Here is a 15773-nt window from a genome sequence, read left to right on the forward strand (position 1 = left end):
GCGCGTCAGCGAATTCATCGCGCATATCATTCTCTCATCTCTCTCTCTTCTTTATATTGCCCTTTCCTATCTCCCCAGCGTAGAGTAGCCAACCAGACGCTTTTCTGGTTAGCCTACTTGCCTTCTGCCTTTCTGTTTCCCTTCTTCCTTTGTGCTTGCGCATCAGCGGAAAGAATGAGAGCAAGATGTGTATATAACAATCGCAAGAGATGAAGAAAAAAGGCATCTTTGCCAAGTTTAACGCTAACAACAATGGTCGCCTAACCAGGAGGTAACGCCAGCGCTTCGAAAGCCATCGGTGTGCAACGCACTGATTTTTGCCCGTGTAACGCTCACATTACCATGAGACACGAGCTGTCGCATCGTAAAAGAGAAATAAAAATGAAGTGGCTCATAGACAAGACCCTGGACTTACAAACTGTTGCACCGGAGCTTGAACCCTGGCAGGTCATAGTGACGGTTTTTTGGACATGAAACTTTAGCGGACTTTCTGCGATTCGAGCGACCGATACCGGCGGAAAGAAACCGATCAGCGAAGTGAACTCATAACATATACATATATAACTGTAAAGAACAAAACTAAGAAAAGGCCATCACCTTATGAACGCAATAACTGTCGTTAATCATCATCATCGTCAGCCTGACTGCGCCCACTGAAGGGCAAAGGCCTCTTCCATTATCCACCAATCAACTCGGTCCTGTGCTCGCTGCGACCACGTTATACCCGCAAACTTCTCAATCTCATCTGCCCACCTAGCTTTCTCTCTCCCCCTCGCGCGTTCGCCTTCTCTTAGAATCCAGTATGTTACTCCTAATGACCAGTGGTTACTTTACCCTTTTCATTTCATTTCATATTTATTCCAGACAACCAGTATACATAGTTGCCTATATAGGCGATCGGCGTGAAGGCAAAGAAAGCCTGACAAAGCGCCGATCGCCCGCGTACAAACACGAATAACCAGTCATGCATGACAATACAAACCTTCGACCTACATGTCCTGCTCATGCAGATTTCTTCTTCCTGGTTTCGACTAAGATGTCCTTAACACCCACACTGTTGTTAAAACGAGCCTTTTATGGCGGTGTCATCTATGGTCTCCAGAGCGGGCATGTATTTGTAAATAAGTTGTTGTTACCCGTTCGCGAGAGCTGAAGCTGGTGAATGGTTGCAGCGAACAGGTTAGCAAAGCAATCTAATCAAGCGAAATGCAATGTGAAGTCAGTTCTATAGCTTCATTGTTGTATACAGCTCGACTGACACAGACGGAAGGCAAGCGATGCGACGCAACACGGCGCTGCTCTATCAACTGAACTGTTGTAGCCACTGAAAAAGAAAGAAAAATAAAGGAACGAGTCCCGGATTTTGGTCGTATTAGGGAATATTACCGGGTGTTACTGCGACGAATTGCCTCCTATTAACGAAATATAGAATGCGCGACAAAAAGGTAATTATTTTTCTGAACTCGCTTTTCCAGCATACGTAACAATAGTGCGATAAATAGCCTGTGTGAATGTAATTTACGAGATTTCACTCACATTCGCAATGAATGGTTTCGAGGAACATGCTGCAATTGCAGACGACAGCATGTACAGGAAGCATAACACTTAATTTTAATACAAGCTCTTCGTCTAGCACAACGAGATTTGCGGACGGGAAACGTATAACGTTGCAGCAAGTGACAAAGTCGTCTTTGCACGCTCCAAATGCAAAGTTATCTGCTGTGAAATTTTCAGCAGTGTAGGTACGCATCAACTGAAACAGTAACGCAATTCGGTGCAGATCTCTAGTCCTTTCTAAAAATAATACATCGTTACTTTTGACAAGGACAGGGCAGAGAAGTGCATTACAGGACAGGCGCTGACTCCAAGTATTTTTATTGAAACCACACGCATTGCACTTTATAGGAAATGATGGCAACGAACGCATGCGCAATCATAAGGGATCATTGTATCTAGTGCTTCTTTCGCAGAATACGCACGAGGCAAAACGCTCATATCAGAAAGCAATGCTATAAGTAAAATAATTCGAGTATAATTGACGGTTATCTCGTAATTATCGTCGTTTATTTCATTTATTTATTTATCAAAACTCAATAAACGTTTTCTCACTCTGTACTTGATTTGCTTAAAAAAAAAACCAAGACGGTAAAAGTTGATACAGACTCCGCCATAGCACGGCATTCCTCATAATGGAATGATCCCTTACGGCACTGAAATCCGTACATATAATTTATTTCTATAAATATAATGCAACGTGGCACACAGGCAAACAAGAAAAACTTAAGGCTGAAATGAAACGCTGGGTTGAAAACGTGGCAGAGTTGTAGCAAAACTCCAGAATTCTCATGTTTCGGACAGCTCGTTCAATGCGACAAGAAAACACAGGATTACGCTATCAGTTGTTAAATAAAGCAGCATCAGGGCCTTGCACCATCTCTATCACACAGGCATGGGTGTTCACCTGCAGTTGCAGCATTTTCTTACCCTGTGGCTCGAGGAAGTATAGACTCGCCTGGTGCTGCGGGACGTCCGCGACGCACGTGTTCGTCGGTTCGCAGCTCGCCCGCTATCGGAAGGTGCCCTGCGGATTTAGCGGGATGGGTCAGGTACGCCCGGTGGCCAAAACTGGCCCTCCGTACGACAGGTCAGCCCTCCTTAGCGACGCCCTGTGCTCTTCCGCTTTTGATTCTCCCGGTGCTGGCGCAGTTTCCGGCGTATCGTCCAAACCGATTAATACGAAAACATGACGTGATAAACTTCCGAAAAGGATAATACTTTTTAAATTTTATAAGTTACGCCAAAGCTCAATTTTCTTTCCCGTGCTTTCGTGCCTGTGCAGCATTCGCTTGTGCATGTGATCGTGACAGTTGTGTTTAAAGTGTGGTCAAGAACCCAGTGACTGTTGTGTGATCATCTTGATGAACTCTCCTTTAACGTGTGGACGTTTCGTGTGTGTGAACATTTATGATGCGTGAACTTTCCTGCTGCGTGGAGAGAGAGAAACATTTCAATGAAAAGCTGGCGATGTTTGCCTGGCTACCTGCTGCGTGGACAATTATATTGTAGTACCGGCATTAGGTACGTCAATCTCCGTTCAAGTGTAAACTTGTAATTATTTGTGATCATCGGCAACTTCGCGAAGAAAACCAACATGTAAATGAAGACGAGTAGCTGGAGTCACACGCACCAACCTTTCCTTAAACACATTTATTAAAAAAAACACATTAACTCGTTTCATTGAAAGAGTTCGATAAGTATTCTTTTTTTGCTTATAACTCTGAACTTTTGTAGTGAAGCATGACCTGTGGCCGCCATCCTACAAAAGCTTAGTATTATCTCCACGTTTTTCTGCCCACGCGCACAAGGAAAGCGTGAGTATAACAACTGAATAACGGTGCTGGTTGCTACATTCAGTAATTTATCGAAGAACCCTGTAATTCTCCCACAAACTGTAAGCATGGCGCGGACACAAACCAAGAATGTTGGAGACCTGATGGTGGCATTAGTGTCAAAGTGCCTTGACAAAATTATGCAGCACCTGCATCGTATGCATGATCCTTTCTCGCATGTAAGCCCTATACAGTCTATTACAATGTACATGGCTGGAATCGGAGATTCGCGGATGTCGCAATACGGACTCGAAATTTCGTAAAAGCGCTAGAGGTGGACGTTTGTGAGCGCGGTATCAAAGCGTTGTCGAAGGCAAAGCGTGTCTAAATTTCCGAATAATCGTCTTGGTTGACCTGATGTCTCAAGTTCCCAGAAAAACAAATATATCGTTTGACTACCCTGAATCTTCCGATTACTTTGTCCGTTAAAGAATCATATTAAATGCGAAGCATTTCTTAGCGAACCTCAGGCACTTTGGCCGTTTCTATCTATCTATCTATCTATCTATCTATCTATCTATCTATCTATCTATCTATCTATCTATCTATCTATCTATCTATCTATCTATCTATCTATCTATCTATCTATCTATCTATCTATCTATCTAGCCGCCTACGTCTGGGGGCTCTCCTGGTCGTCTCCATAACTTGTAATATACCAAAATTGGCATAGCAGGAGATCAGTGTATGACGAAAACGATTCACCGGTCATGACACGAATTACACAAAATATATATACCTGTCGCGTACGTCATGAAACCCTTCCTCTCAGTCACGTGTGGCACATACCCGCATATCAGAATTCATGTTATGCGGGCATGTGCCACAGGTGATACAGAGTCTCAACCAAAACAGTAATGGCGAACACACACATTGACACGCAAGGAAAGTGATAATAATAATAATTGTTGGGGTTTTATGTCCCGAAACCCCGATACGATTATGAGAGACGCCATAGCGAAAGGCTCCGGAACATTTTGACCATATGGTATCCTTTAACGTGCACCGAGATCGCACATTACACGGGCATCTAGCATTTTGCCTCCATCGAAATGCCACGGCCGCGGCCGGGATCGAACCCGCGACCTTCGGGTCAGCAGCCGAGCACCGTAACCGCTACACCACCGTGGCCGACGCAAGGAAAGTGAGGGAGCTGAAGACAGAACAGCCCTGGAAGACGCTCAACTACCATCCACTCGTCCACGTGGTCCGCAACGTGGACTACGTGGATTACAAAAAAACCGGGGTGAAGGCTTCCCTACGATAAATCTGCCGAGAGAACCAGGCCTCTCATCATTACCGGTTACTTCAACATTGACTTATCGAGACCCAACAACGCCTGGTCCTAATAGTGCATGGAAGACGGCTTGGATGTGGACAGGGCATCAACAGACCTCGCTACCACGTCCATTACAGGAGGCATCATAGATAATTTCATCGTAAGAGGCATCCAGGATTTCTACCAGCTGCACTATACCTCGCACTTCACTACGCTTAGACCCCTCGTAGCCGTGATCACGAACGGATCCGATAACAAGTCCGGTCCAGGTGCTAGTGCTCACTGATCAAGGTGATGATGACCTTGCTCAAGGACAGTCAAGAATCCCTCCTACGCATACACAGGGGTTCGTGAAACGTACGTGCGTTCTCCGTCATAACGGACGAGTATAAGCATAACAACTGTAACGCAACTGTAACAACTGCAACTGTGACTGTAACGTACGTGCAGTTCGCCTGCGTGTGCCACTCGGCTGCGTATCATATATCTAGGGAAACTTTCCTGAATGAAGCTGAGTTGCGAGCAACGCCTGTCCTGTGCATCTGCGTTCCTCCTATGTCCTGTTCGGATTCGCGCTATCCAGTACTGAAGAATATAAGCACTACATTTCAGCTTACCGCGTCTGGTGTTGGCAACACCCATGTTGCTGTTGGCATCGTTACGCAACTGGAAACAACTGGTTACATAATACATATGCGACTCTTCAACATAGGAGTGTGCGTATACCATTTCCACATTTCTCTAGCGTCATTCCGTAACGTTTCGCTCAATGTGAAAAATTACGCCACAGTAACCATCCCGCGCATGCTTCGCATAACATCGATTCCCGCGGTACGTGGGATCTGCTGAATTTTTGGAGAAAACTGATGCGGCGCCTCCGATGTCCCTCGCTGCTGCGTGTCTCAAAATCAGTTCGTGCTACTGGCACGTAAGACGTCAGAATTTCGTTTCAGTTACTACGTCCACCTAGGTTACTTTCAGATAAGCGGTAAAAGATACGAATGGGCGAGTGAAAAAAAAAGAAGGAAAGACAAGAAGTGTTTTGTTACATTGTGTTTCCTGTTATATGAGATTGGAATTATTGAAGTGTTGTTATTTGATACACGCAAGGAGATGTTGGTTCCTTGTAAATGCGCCGGCTGCATCATTGTCCCAACGGGAGATAAAGTCGCTAACATATGGAGAACAATGAGTTCTCGCGAATAGACAACAAGTCGTGAAATCGAATCCACAAGTTCACCATCAAGTACACAGGCGAAAAGCAGTCCGCGTGAAAAAAAAAAGGAATCAAACAGGCGTATGTACGACAACAATGCATCATGCATCAGCCTATAAGAACACATAATGGACAATGAACAACGAGAAGACCCTTGTAATATTTCTGGTAAAAGTCGTGCGATATATTTAGGCACAAGGCCATGAGACATTGCCGCAGATGTTTGAATTAGTTTCTAAAAGCGGAGTGGAAAGACGCCTTTCAAATTATTTAAGTTTGTCGAGATATATGGATAGAAGTTTCTAATGGCGTACCCGGATATTTTAGCAGGGTTTATCGCTGTCTTGCTAGAATAATTTCTTCTGAAAGCTGTGATCTTTCTGTTGATCACACATCCATAATTTATTTGAGGTGTCTTGAGCTTCTTGAACGCAAGACTAGTAAAATTATCGTTTGAGCGCTGGTAGGGATCTGTAAACTCAAACTGCCCTCTGTTCCGTCGCTGTCAATCGAGCAAAGTCACAACGATACATTTTTCTCGTGTGCTTGTTATACACGACCATACTGAATGTACCACTGGTTGCGCACAATGAGTTCTGTTATTCCACAACAACTCGCTATAAACTCGTTTTGGGAAAATGACATTAATGAGAAGCGACAGTTGTGTATAAAAAAATACAAAAAACGAACCCTTAAATCTTATTTCTATCGCTCTGGGAAAATAAGTGAGATAAGATATCGAACTACAAGAAAAAGACGCGGTGTACAGCGCGCAAATCATGATTCAACCTCGTGTTTTCAAAATTACTCAGCAATGTCAAAGGAAACTACAAAACGACAAAAAACGTAAGATGCTTGTCAACACCACGCTGCAACGCCAGGAAAATGACGTTTATGGTATGAAATTGATGGACATATTGCATTTACAAATACTTGGAGGAAGAGAAAGTGAAAGTGTTTTCGGGGACAATGATAGTCTTTATTCAAATCACGTGGATGAATGTTCACGTGGTGTGGGCACGTTAAACGAAATACTGCTCATCACGCAGTGCGCATGTTTATTCTGTGGCGGGCATAGCTTTTATGTTCACATGGGCACACGAGAATTGAGGACACTTTGCGGCGAACGCAGGTTTGGTAGGACGGGTGGGACAAGAATCTTTATGTACTTTTTGAGCCTCTATACTAGTGAGGACGTCCAATGTTTGTGCTGCAATAAAGTAAAGCGCGTTGTAAAGAGCGTTGGCCTTTTATAGCTGTAGCATCGAAGTTTCCAGCGTTATCGTTGGTGGACGGGTTATTTCAAGAATAAACTCTATCGTTCGCGTGCGGCGCACAGTCTTATCGGAAGATCTGGAAGGTTCCCAGACACCCGGGCGTGGTTCGCGCAAGGCAGTGGTTATACCTGTAACGGACCGGTTTTCATGACTTATACGCGAAACGATTTCTTGACTTATACGCGACAAGGAAGTCACGTTACTCACGTCATGACCTGCGAATCATGTTCTTCGTACATTCTCATCCTCCAATGCCAATTTTGGTATATAAGGAGGCGACCACGATAGCACTAAGACGTGGGTGGCCAGATAGATAAATAGAAACAGTCAAAGCGCCTTTGGGTCGCTAAGAAATGATTCACATTAAAAAATAAAAAAAAAAGAAACGGCGGAGAGTGTTTAGGGACAGGCAAGTAAACACAGCAAGCCCAGTGCAATTATGCTTGGCTTGCAATGATATGTGCAACAAATGTTTATCTGGGCTTAATGTCGACGGAGCGTTTCTCAGAAACAGAATGATGATTTTATAAGGAAAAGTACTGGGATTCATCATTGTAGTGCGTACATCCGCCTATACTTAACAATTTCTGGTTCTTGGCACACGTATAGTCTTGGCTTATACGTTATTAATCGAGCATTTGTCGCTGTGAATCTTGCAAACACAGTAAACGAAGGTTTAGTGCTTTTAAACTCGGGCACAACCTGTGCAAATCTGGGGGACCCTGGTGAAGCCTTGACATCATATCACGACATTACGCAATATTACCGCCTATCGAGGCAGTTAAAACCACCCCCGCCCCACAAGCTAACTAAGCGCCAGGAGGTTGTCTGGCGCCGACTGCAAACGCATTCATTCCCGTGTCCATATATTAAATGCGAAGCATTTCTTAGCGAACTTCTGCGACTTTGAGCGTATCTATCTATCTATCTATCTATCTATCTATCTATCTATCTATCTATCTATCTATCTATCTATCTATCTATCTATCTATCTATCTATCTATCTATCTATCTATCTATCTATCTATCTATCTATCTATCTATCTATCTATCTATCTATCTATCTATCTATCTATCTATCTATCTATCTATCTATCTATCTATCTATCTATCTATCTATCTATACGAAAAGGGAGCCGTCTGGCGACCTAGCAGCTGGTCACTACGAGCGGGTCATGGTAGGGCTTGAGGCGCTCCACGTTGACAATGTCGCGCCCTCGACGGCGCATGTCGGAAGATGGGTCGATGGGTTCAATCAGGTAGTTGACCGGGGATGTGCGTTCGACGACACGGTAGGGGCCTTCGTATTTGGGCAGCAGTTTGGAAGAGAGGCCAATTGCAGTGGTAGGGATCGAGAGCCATACGAGTGCTCCGGGTAGGAACGTGGGTGCAGAAGTGTTGGTCTCACCGCGGATGCTTTTCTGCCGCTCTTGGTCCTGCGTAGTAAAGGTCTTCGCAAGCTCGCGACACTCCTCAGCAATCTATCTATCTATCTATCTATCTATCTATCTATCTATCTATCTATCTATCTATCTATCTATCTATCTATCTATCTATCTATCTATCTATCTATCTATCTATCTATCTATCTATCTATCTATCTATCTATCTATCTATCTATCTAGCCGCCTACGACTTTGTGCTCTCCTGGCCGTTTCGTTAATCGGATGTATACCAAAATTGGTGTGTCATAACATGGCCTTATTACGAACATAAATGACAGGTCATATCATGAAAATCATGACACGCATGTCATGAACAGCATGATTTACATTCCACGGCCTTTGGGCTCCCTGGCCGTTCCGTTAATCGGATGTGTACCAAAATTGGTGTGTCATAACATGGCCTTATCACGAACATAAATGACAGGTCATATCATGAAAATCATGACACGCATGTCATGAACAGCATGATTTACATTCAACGGCCTTTGGGCTCTTGCGGCCGTTCCATTAATTTCATATATACCAAAATTGGTACGGCGTGACAAGAGTTCATGACGAACATAATGACAGGTCCTAACATGCAAATCATGACGCGCATGTCATGTGCAGCATGATTTACATGACATGGTCTCGGGGCGCTCGCGCCCGTTTATATGAAGGGATACATACGAAAACTGGTATGACGAGACATTTCTGTATGACGAACATAACTGACACGTGGTAACATGAAAATCATGATATGCATGTCATGTATGACAAGATTTACATGCCACGCTCATGGCGCACTCGCGGCCGTTTCGCTAGATTGATATACACCAAAATTGGTACTGTGCGATGTGACTTTATGAAGAACGTGAATAACAGGTGGTAGCGTGAAAACCATGACATCCATGACATGTATGTCATGATTTACATGCCACGCTCATGGTGCATTCGCGTCCGTTTCGCTTGCGTGATATACACCAAAATTGGTGTTACGCGACACGACAGTATGACGAACGTAAGTGTGACGTGGTAGCATGAAAATCATGACATGCAAGTCATGTACGACCTGATTTACATGCCACGCTCATGATGCGCTAGCGGCAGTTTCAGTAGATTGATATACACCAAAATTGGTATTGCGCGATGTGACTGTATGAAGAACATGAATGCCAGTTGGTAAGATGAAAACCATGACATGCATGTCATGTATGTCATGATTTAATTGCCACGCTCATGATGCATTCGCGGCCGCTTCGCTAGCTCGATGTACACCAAAATTGGTATTGCGCGAAGCGACTGTATGACGAAGGTAAATGAGACGTGGTAACATGAAAATCATGACATGCACGACATGATTTACATGTCATGCTCATGACGCACTCGTGCCGTTTCGCTTGCTTGACATACACGAAAATTGGTATTGCGCGACGCGGCTGCATGACGAACGTAAATGAGAGGTGGTAACATGGAAATCATGACATGCAGGTTATGTATGTCATGATTTACATGCCGCGCTCATTGTGCATTCCCGGTCGTTTCGCTAGCTTGGTATACACCAAAATTGGTATTGTGCGACGCCACTGTATGACGAACGTAAATGAAAGGTGGTAACATGACAATCATGACATGCATGAAATGTACGAGATGATTTACATGCCATGCTCATGGCGCAGTCGTGGCCGTTTAGCTAGATTGATATGTACCAAAATTGGTATTGCGCGATGAGACTGTATGAAGAACATGAATAACAGGTGGTACCATGAAAACTATGACATGCATGCCATGTATGTCATGACTTACATGCCACGCTCATGGTGCATTCGCGGCCATTTCGCTCCTTTGATATACACCAAAATTGGTATTGCGCGATGTGACTGTATGACAAACATAAATGGGTGGTCTTAACATGCGAATCATGTTATGCATGTCATGTACGGTATGATTTACATGCCACTGTCATGGTGCGCTTCCGGCCGTTTTCTTAACGTGATATATACCAAAATTGGTATGGCATGACACGAGTGCGTCATGAACATAAACGACAGGTCATGCATTTATATACCAGAATATGCGTTTCGTTGGCATGGTGTACACTAGATTGTGCATGCATGCGTGCATGGCAAACATGTGATATATGGTGGACTAGATTCCATGGCATGAATGATTTAATTTGGCTGAAGGACAAACAAGGCGACGTATGCAGCTCTTTGCTGGCTGCTTCGCATTACATCGATTCCCACAGTGCGTGGGATCTGCCGAATTTTTTTATGCACGCATATACCCCGACACGATTGACCCGTATTGCTCGCATTGTGGGTCAATAGCCACACTTCATCACATTCTCTGGGACTGCAGGGAATACCCCCCCCCTCTCCCGATCTCCTGACTGCTCCCTCGCCCGAAGGGTGGGAAGAGGTTTTGACCTCCACCAACCTGGGAGTTCAGCCATACAGAGAGCAGAGGAGATGGCCACCAGGTTCAGCCTGGCGGATCACCTACCTCCATAAAATCTGACGACAATAAAGTTGTGTTCTCTCTCTCTCTGCTAGCCAAAGTTAATCATCGTACTTTTAAGGAGACCGTCGAAAAATGCTGTTGAAAGGTTTGCTCATCGAGCACTTATTCAACGCAGTGACAAGAGTTCTGCTTAATGTTTTGTTCTTTCGGTCTCTTCCAATTTATCTTGACAAATGTAGGCGCAATGTCTTGAAGAAAATTACGACTATAGTAACTGTACTGGTTAAGTGCTTGCTTTCACGTGAAAACGGAACGCAGGATCGTGAGCAAAGGTACAGGCGGTTGCAATGCTCTGCTCGCGGTGTTCGCATCTTACTGCGCAGTTTTAACTTAGTTCCAGGATCAATACATCGATTGAGTAGAAGAAGAACACGGCTTTCGAGTTCGAGTCGTCTTAAATATAGGTGAACAAGAACAAGAGTCGTCTTAGGCGAATGCATAAGGGAACCTGTGGGTTTTTTTTTTGCGCGTTTACCCGCGTTAGTTTTCGTTTATGTGGAGAGAGTTCACGGTGGTAGCGAGTGCGGTTAGACATGGAGGGATTGCGATTGCTTCGGCTGTACGTTTCCATGGCCCATTACTTCCTCAATGTCGCGGACCATGGCCAGTGGGAGGTAGTCAGGCTCGTATCGCCGAAGTGGACTTCCGTTGCGACCAATGAGGAATTTCTCGAAGTTCCAGCGGACATCGCTGCTGTCCTGGGGCGTGTAGAAGAGCGCCTCTTTCGGTTGAAATCGGGAGACCGGTGACGGACAGCGGCGCTGCGGGAATATAGAGAGGTGAGAAGAAACGTTGTAAAAGTGTCTGTAACGTGAATAATTTTTACGGGTAAACTGAGGCTTCTGAAGCAGTGTGTGGGTTCACCCAGAAACGCTATTTGAATGATTAGAATTGCGGTTGCCATTAGTGAGTAACGTGCTTTTCTGGACCAGTTGTTACATGATGACAGCGTGAAGATTCCAGCAAGGTAACGACGCAAGCATGTTCTGCGTGTTTCTTTGCTACGTGCTCATGTGGTTACCTTGCAAAGCATTTACGGGCAAACTCAGTAACGAAGTTGTTACGGACTTTCACTGAGATGTGAGAGGCCACTGGACGCATAATAAAACTAGCGACTAATGTCAACTATCACTGATTAACTTGACTAACTGTTGCTTAACGCTAGCTGTAGTGTTGTATCGTACTGGCTAACGGATGCCCAATGCTGGCTTATTGTTGGCTAACGTCGAATTTTGCCCGAGTACTTAGTTTAGGGGCATGTCAAAGATCTACAAGAGGTCAAAATTTATGCGTAGTCCCCTACTCTGGCGTGCCTCGTAATGATAAAGAGGTCTGTGCACGTCCAACCTCGTAACTTAAATAACATTTTCTTTTCAAGCTTACGCTTCTTCAAAGTGCATAATGCACTACTTGAACCGCCTGTTACACGATGTTGTTTTCACACCTTTGTTCCTCTCCTTTTGCACTGTTGTGCAAAACTAACTGCTTTGCATTTTTTTATTGACATGATGTAAGGAAAGGTTGGCACACAAATAAGGCGCCGGCTACTCCTTAGCTCTTGGAGTACATAGGGTACAAAAACATAAAGTACATAGGGTCCAAATTTCTAATCAGTGCATACAATATACAACTTACCGTAACAGTCAACACATAACATAACAGTCAAAACAACATATTCAACAATCACATATATGTATACACACGGTGATGTTAAAAAAAAAGAACAGCAACTGTTGCATAACATAATCAAGACAAAAATTGTCAACACACATAAATATGCACTCTGCCGTTAATACAAAACAAAGCTTAAATGCGCTACTCTCGAGTGCGCGAGAAGTGTGTAGTTGATGGACGCTGTCTAAATTAGCTCTGTTTTAATTATTTACCGGAACTGTCGTTAAGCAAGAAATGATGTGAGGCGTTTGTTTGCATCGGTTGCGTATGCCGTATGTCTATTGAAATTTGCCACATTTTTAATTATTTTTGTTTTTGCCCTACAATAACGTCCTCGAGGCGCTGCAAGGGCGTAATTAAATAAAGGAGTGGTTGATGTCAAATCACATGCCACATATCACTGTTTGAGTAGAAACCACTTATGCCCAGAATATGCAACTTGTACTTACCTTCAGGTAAGTGTACAATGGATGCTCTAGAATACCGTTCGCTGCAATTTTCTTCGTCAAGGGAAATTTAGGCGTGAAGTTATTGCCCGGCCGCACGTAACGGATGCCGTTCAGAATCTCCAGATCCTTGCCGGGCTCTTGCTGCATCGTTGTGGGGAAAAAAAATGAAGGGGGGGGGGGGGGGGGCAGGCATATGCAGCCTTTATTTCAGCTATAACATTTTTTTTTTAATGTACCAAACCAATGTATTCAATGTAACGCACCAGCCAACTCAGCTATTCGTCTCGTCTAAATAGACTTCCATAAAAAGCAGACATTTCTCCAAAGGAAATCGCAGTGCCCGTGTAGCTAAGTGTAAGGAATAAGACTGAATTTTTATTTGCTATCTTTAGGACACGTGTTCGAATTGTAAAACTGAAATAAAACTGAAATAAAGCAGTGTGATGAAGTAATGTCTGCTTAGTGAAAATCGTAAGGCTAGCGCCAAGTTCAAGACAACAGCCGTTGAAATGTGGTAAAGAATGCCTTAATTACAGTAAGGTGGTTACGTTCTCCTACACGCACATTTCTTCATAAAGTGCTGGCTGGAACGCTAATGTATTTCTCAGCACATATTGAGACTGCATATGTTTTTAAAGAGAAGCTTGTATTGCCTGACTTGTGTCGCTGTCGCTGTCGTTTTCCGCGAAAAAATTGAGGAACCCTTAAGCTTCGCCTTTAAGAGTTGAACGCGACAGCGATATCAGCACGCACGCACGCACGCACGCACGCACGCACGCACGCACGCACGCACGCACGCACGCACGCACGCACGTGACATACCTAGAGTAAAGGTAAAGGTTTCCGCCCTCTTCAACATCACTTTTATGACAGCAGTGTCTTGTGTGTCCAAAGTACGAGCGAGTATTGTGCGCTGATGCACTGTTGGGGCAAACTATGGACAGTGCCCTGCGTCTCTGTTCTCTCTGCGTTGGTACGCGCAGAGTTCACTCACTGCACACACGCACACACACTGCACTGACACTTTCTGTCACTGCAGTCAAAGTCATCGCGAATACACAGAATCCATCACAAGCGTGTCAAAAGACCGGTGGCGTGAGGGAACGTCTACGCGCGTGACATTGTTTTTTTTAGAAGTATCGATGAACCCTCTACGTTTGCGTAAGAGAATGCGCTGTGGGTAGGGCACGCAAGGTCCGCTACACCGAAGAGGAAGCAGCCTTCAAAGAACGATAATGGGAGCGGGTCCGAAACACAAACGCGCGGCATTTTCGCTCGGGTCAAGCTGGGCGATCTGACAAGAGTTAGGTTGTGGTCGGTCAAGGGTTGGGCATTTGGTTTGACAGGGATTTCACAAAGGATTTTTTTTACGGTTTCACAAGGTTTGACAAGCTTCGCGTGCCTCCTTAATCCCGGTGAGGGAGGGGTTGGTCAGTTTTTTATAGAATGTTAGCTTAAAATTTCTGCTAAGCGGACAGGCCCTTACCACTCTCGGCTTCAGCCTCCCAATAAAACACGCGCACATAAATATGACTAATTAAAAGTGTAATTAATGGACGGTTTTATTTCGCTACCTGTAGCTATTCAAGTTTCCCGTGCAATAATATTCACATCTTCCATAAATACGCCTGCAAATGTGTAATAACGCATTCTATCACAGGCGATTGGACTCGCGGAAAACGTGCGCGGCTGGTCACCTCGTAGTGTGTCGTCGTGTGTCAAAGCATTCTGATGAGATGCCATCTTGCTTCGACAGCTATTTCGCCTGCATCGTTTTAGACTTATATCAGCAGCGTAGCAAGAATATTTTTTTTTGGGGGGGGGGGGGGGGGGTGTGTGGGTGGGTGTATTGTTCAGCCATGCTTTATGTATGTTCGTGCGTGCGTTTGTGTGAGGGTGTACATACACATGCAAAATTGAAAAAAATTTGGGGGGGGGGGGGTCTACTACGCCAGTGACTTCGATGATGTCTTCGCGAAGCTGCTGCTTTCGCCGGCATCGTGAAAATCGGAGCGAGATGATTTAGCCGTCAGCGGCGAGTAGCGTACCCTACATGTGTACGGGTGAAGACAACGCGCTGCTTGTACACCAGCGCTCACCTTGCCAAACTGGTTGCAGGGAAAGCCAATCACCGTAAAGTTCAAGGTCCCAAATTTCTCCTGCAGCGCATTCAGTTCCTTGTAGGTGTAGGTGAGCCTGCAGTAGGTAGCCACGTTGACCAGCAGCAGAACGTGGCCTCGGTACTGAGACAGGTTCATTATGCGTTCTCCAGAGAGCTCGGTGATGTGGAAGTCGTACACGGACTTTGTGTCGGCTCGGCGTTGGTCGCAGTCCACCTTGCGTGGTTGTAGTCCCGATAGTACTGCCATGGCGGAGCACACAACCGCCAGCGCTATTAACGCCAACATGCTGAGACAGTTGTGTCGAGGATGAGGCACACACGCGTAACAGCGGCTCCAGGAGTATGTACGTACATCTGGTACGTACTGTTCAGTAACGGTCGCGTGCTGGCGCTGGCTGTCGCAGATTGCGGTCACGGATA

The 15773-nt window shown here is 44.9% G+C and overlaps 1 protein-coding gene across 2 annotated transcripts; it reads right to left on the reverse strand.

Moving 5' to 3' along the window:
* Positions 1-11179: 11179 nt before the first annotated feature.
* Positions 11180-15768, reverse strand: LOC119395953 (glutathione peroxidase). 2 transcript variants are annotated; one of them, XM_037662982.2, is made up of 3 exons: positions 15364-15768; positions 13232-13372; positions 11180-11869 (listed from the first exon to the last, which is right to left on the reverse strand). In XM_037662982.2, exons 1-3 carry the CDS (start codon positions 15637-15639, stop codon positions 11636-11638), a joined length of 651 nt encoding a protein of 216 aa, XP_037518910.1. In that variant the 5' UTR covers positions 15640-15768; the 3' UTR covers positions 11180-11635. The 2 variants fall into 2 exon arrangements, with proteins under 2 accessions (XP_037518910.1, XP_037518909.1); XM_037662981.2 differs by having other exon boundaries at positions 11181-11869; positions 15331-15746.
* Between the last annotated feature and the right edge of the window lie 5 nt (positions 15769-15773).

This window comes from Rhipicephalus sanguineus, chromosome 6 (genome assembly GCF_013339695.2).
Source record: "Rhipicephalus sanguineus isolate Rsan-2018 chromosome 6, BIME_Rsan_1.4, whole genome shotgun sequence".
Taxonomy (NCBI): domain Eukaryota; kingdom Metazoa; phylum Arthropoda; class Arachnida; order Ixodida; family Ixodidae; genus Rhipicephalus; species Rhipicephalus sanguineus.

Coding starts and splice junctions, on each gene's coding strand:
- LOC119395953 (XM_037662981.2), bottom strand. CDS start 15,639: ATGTTGGCGTTAATAGCGCTGGCGGTTGTGTGCTCCGCCATGGCAGTA. Junction 13,373..15,330: donor CCTGCAACCAGTTTGGCAAG/GTGAGCGCTGGT, acceptor ACAACGATGCAG/CAAGAGCCCGGCAAGGATCT. Junction 11,870..13,231: donor CATTGTACACTTACCTGAAG/GTAAGTACAAGT, acceptor ATATTCCCGCAG/CGCCGCTGTCCGTCACCGGT.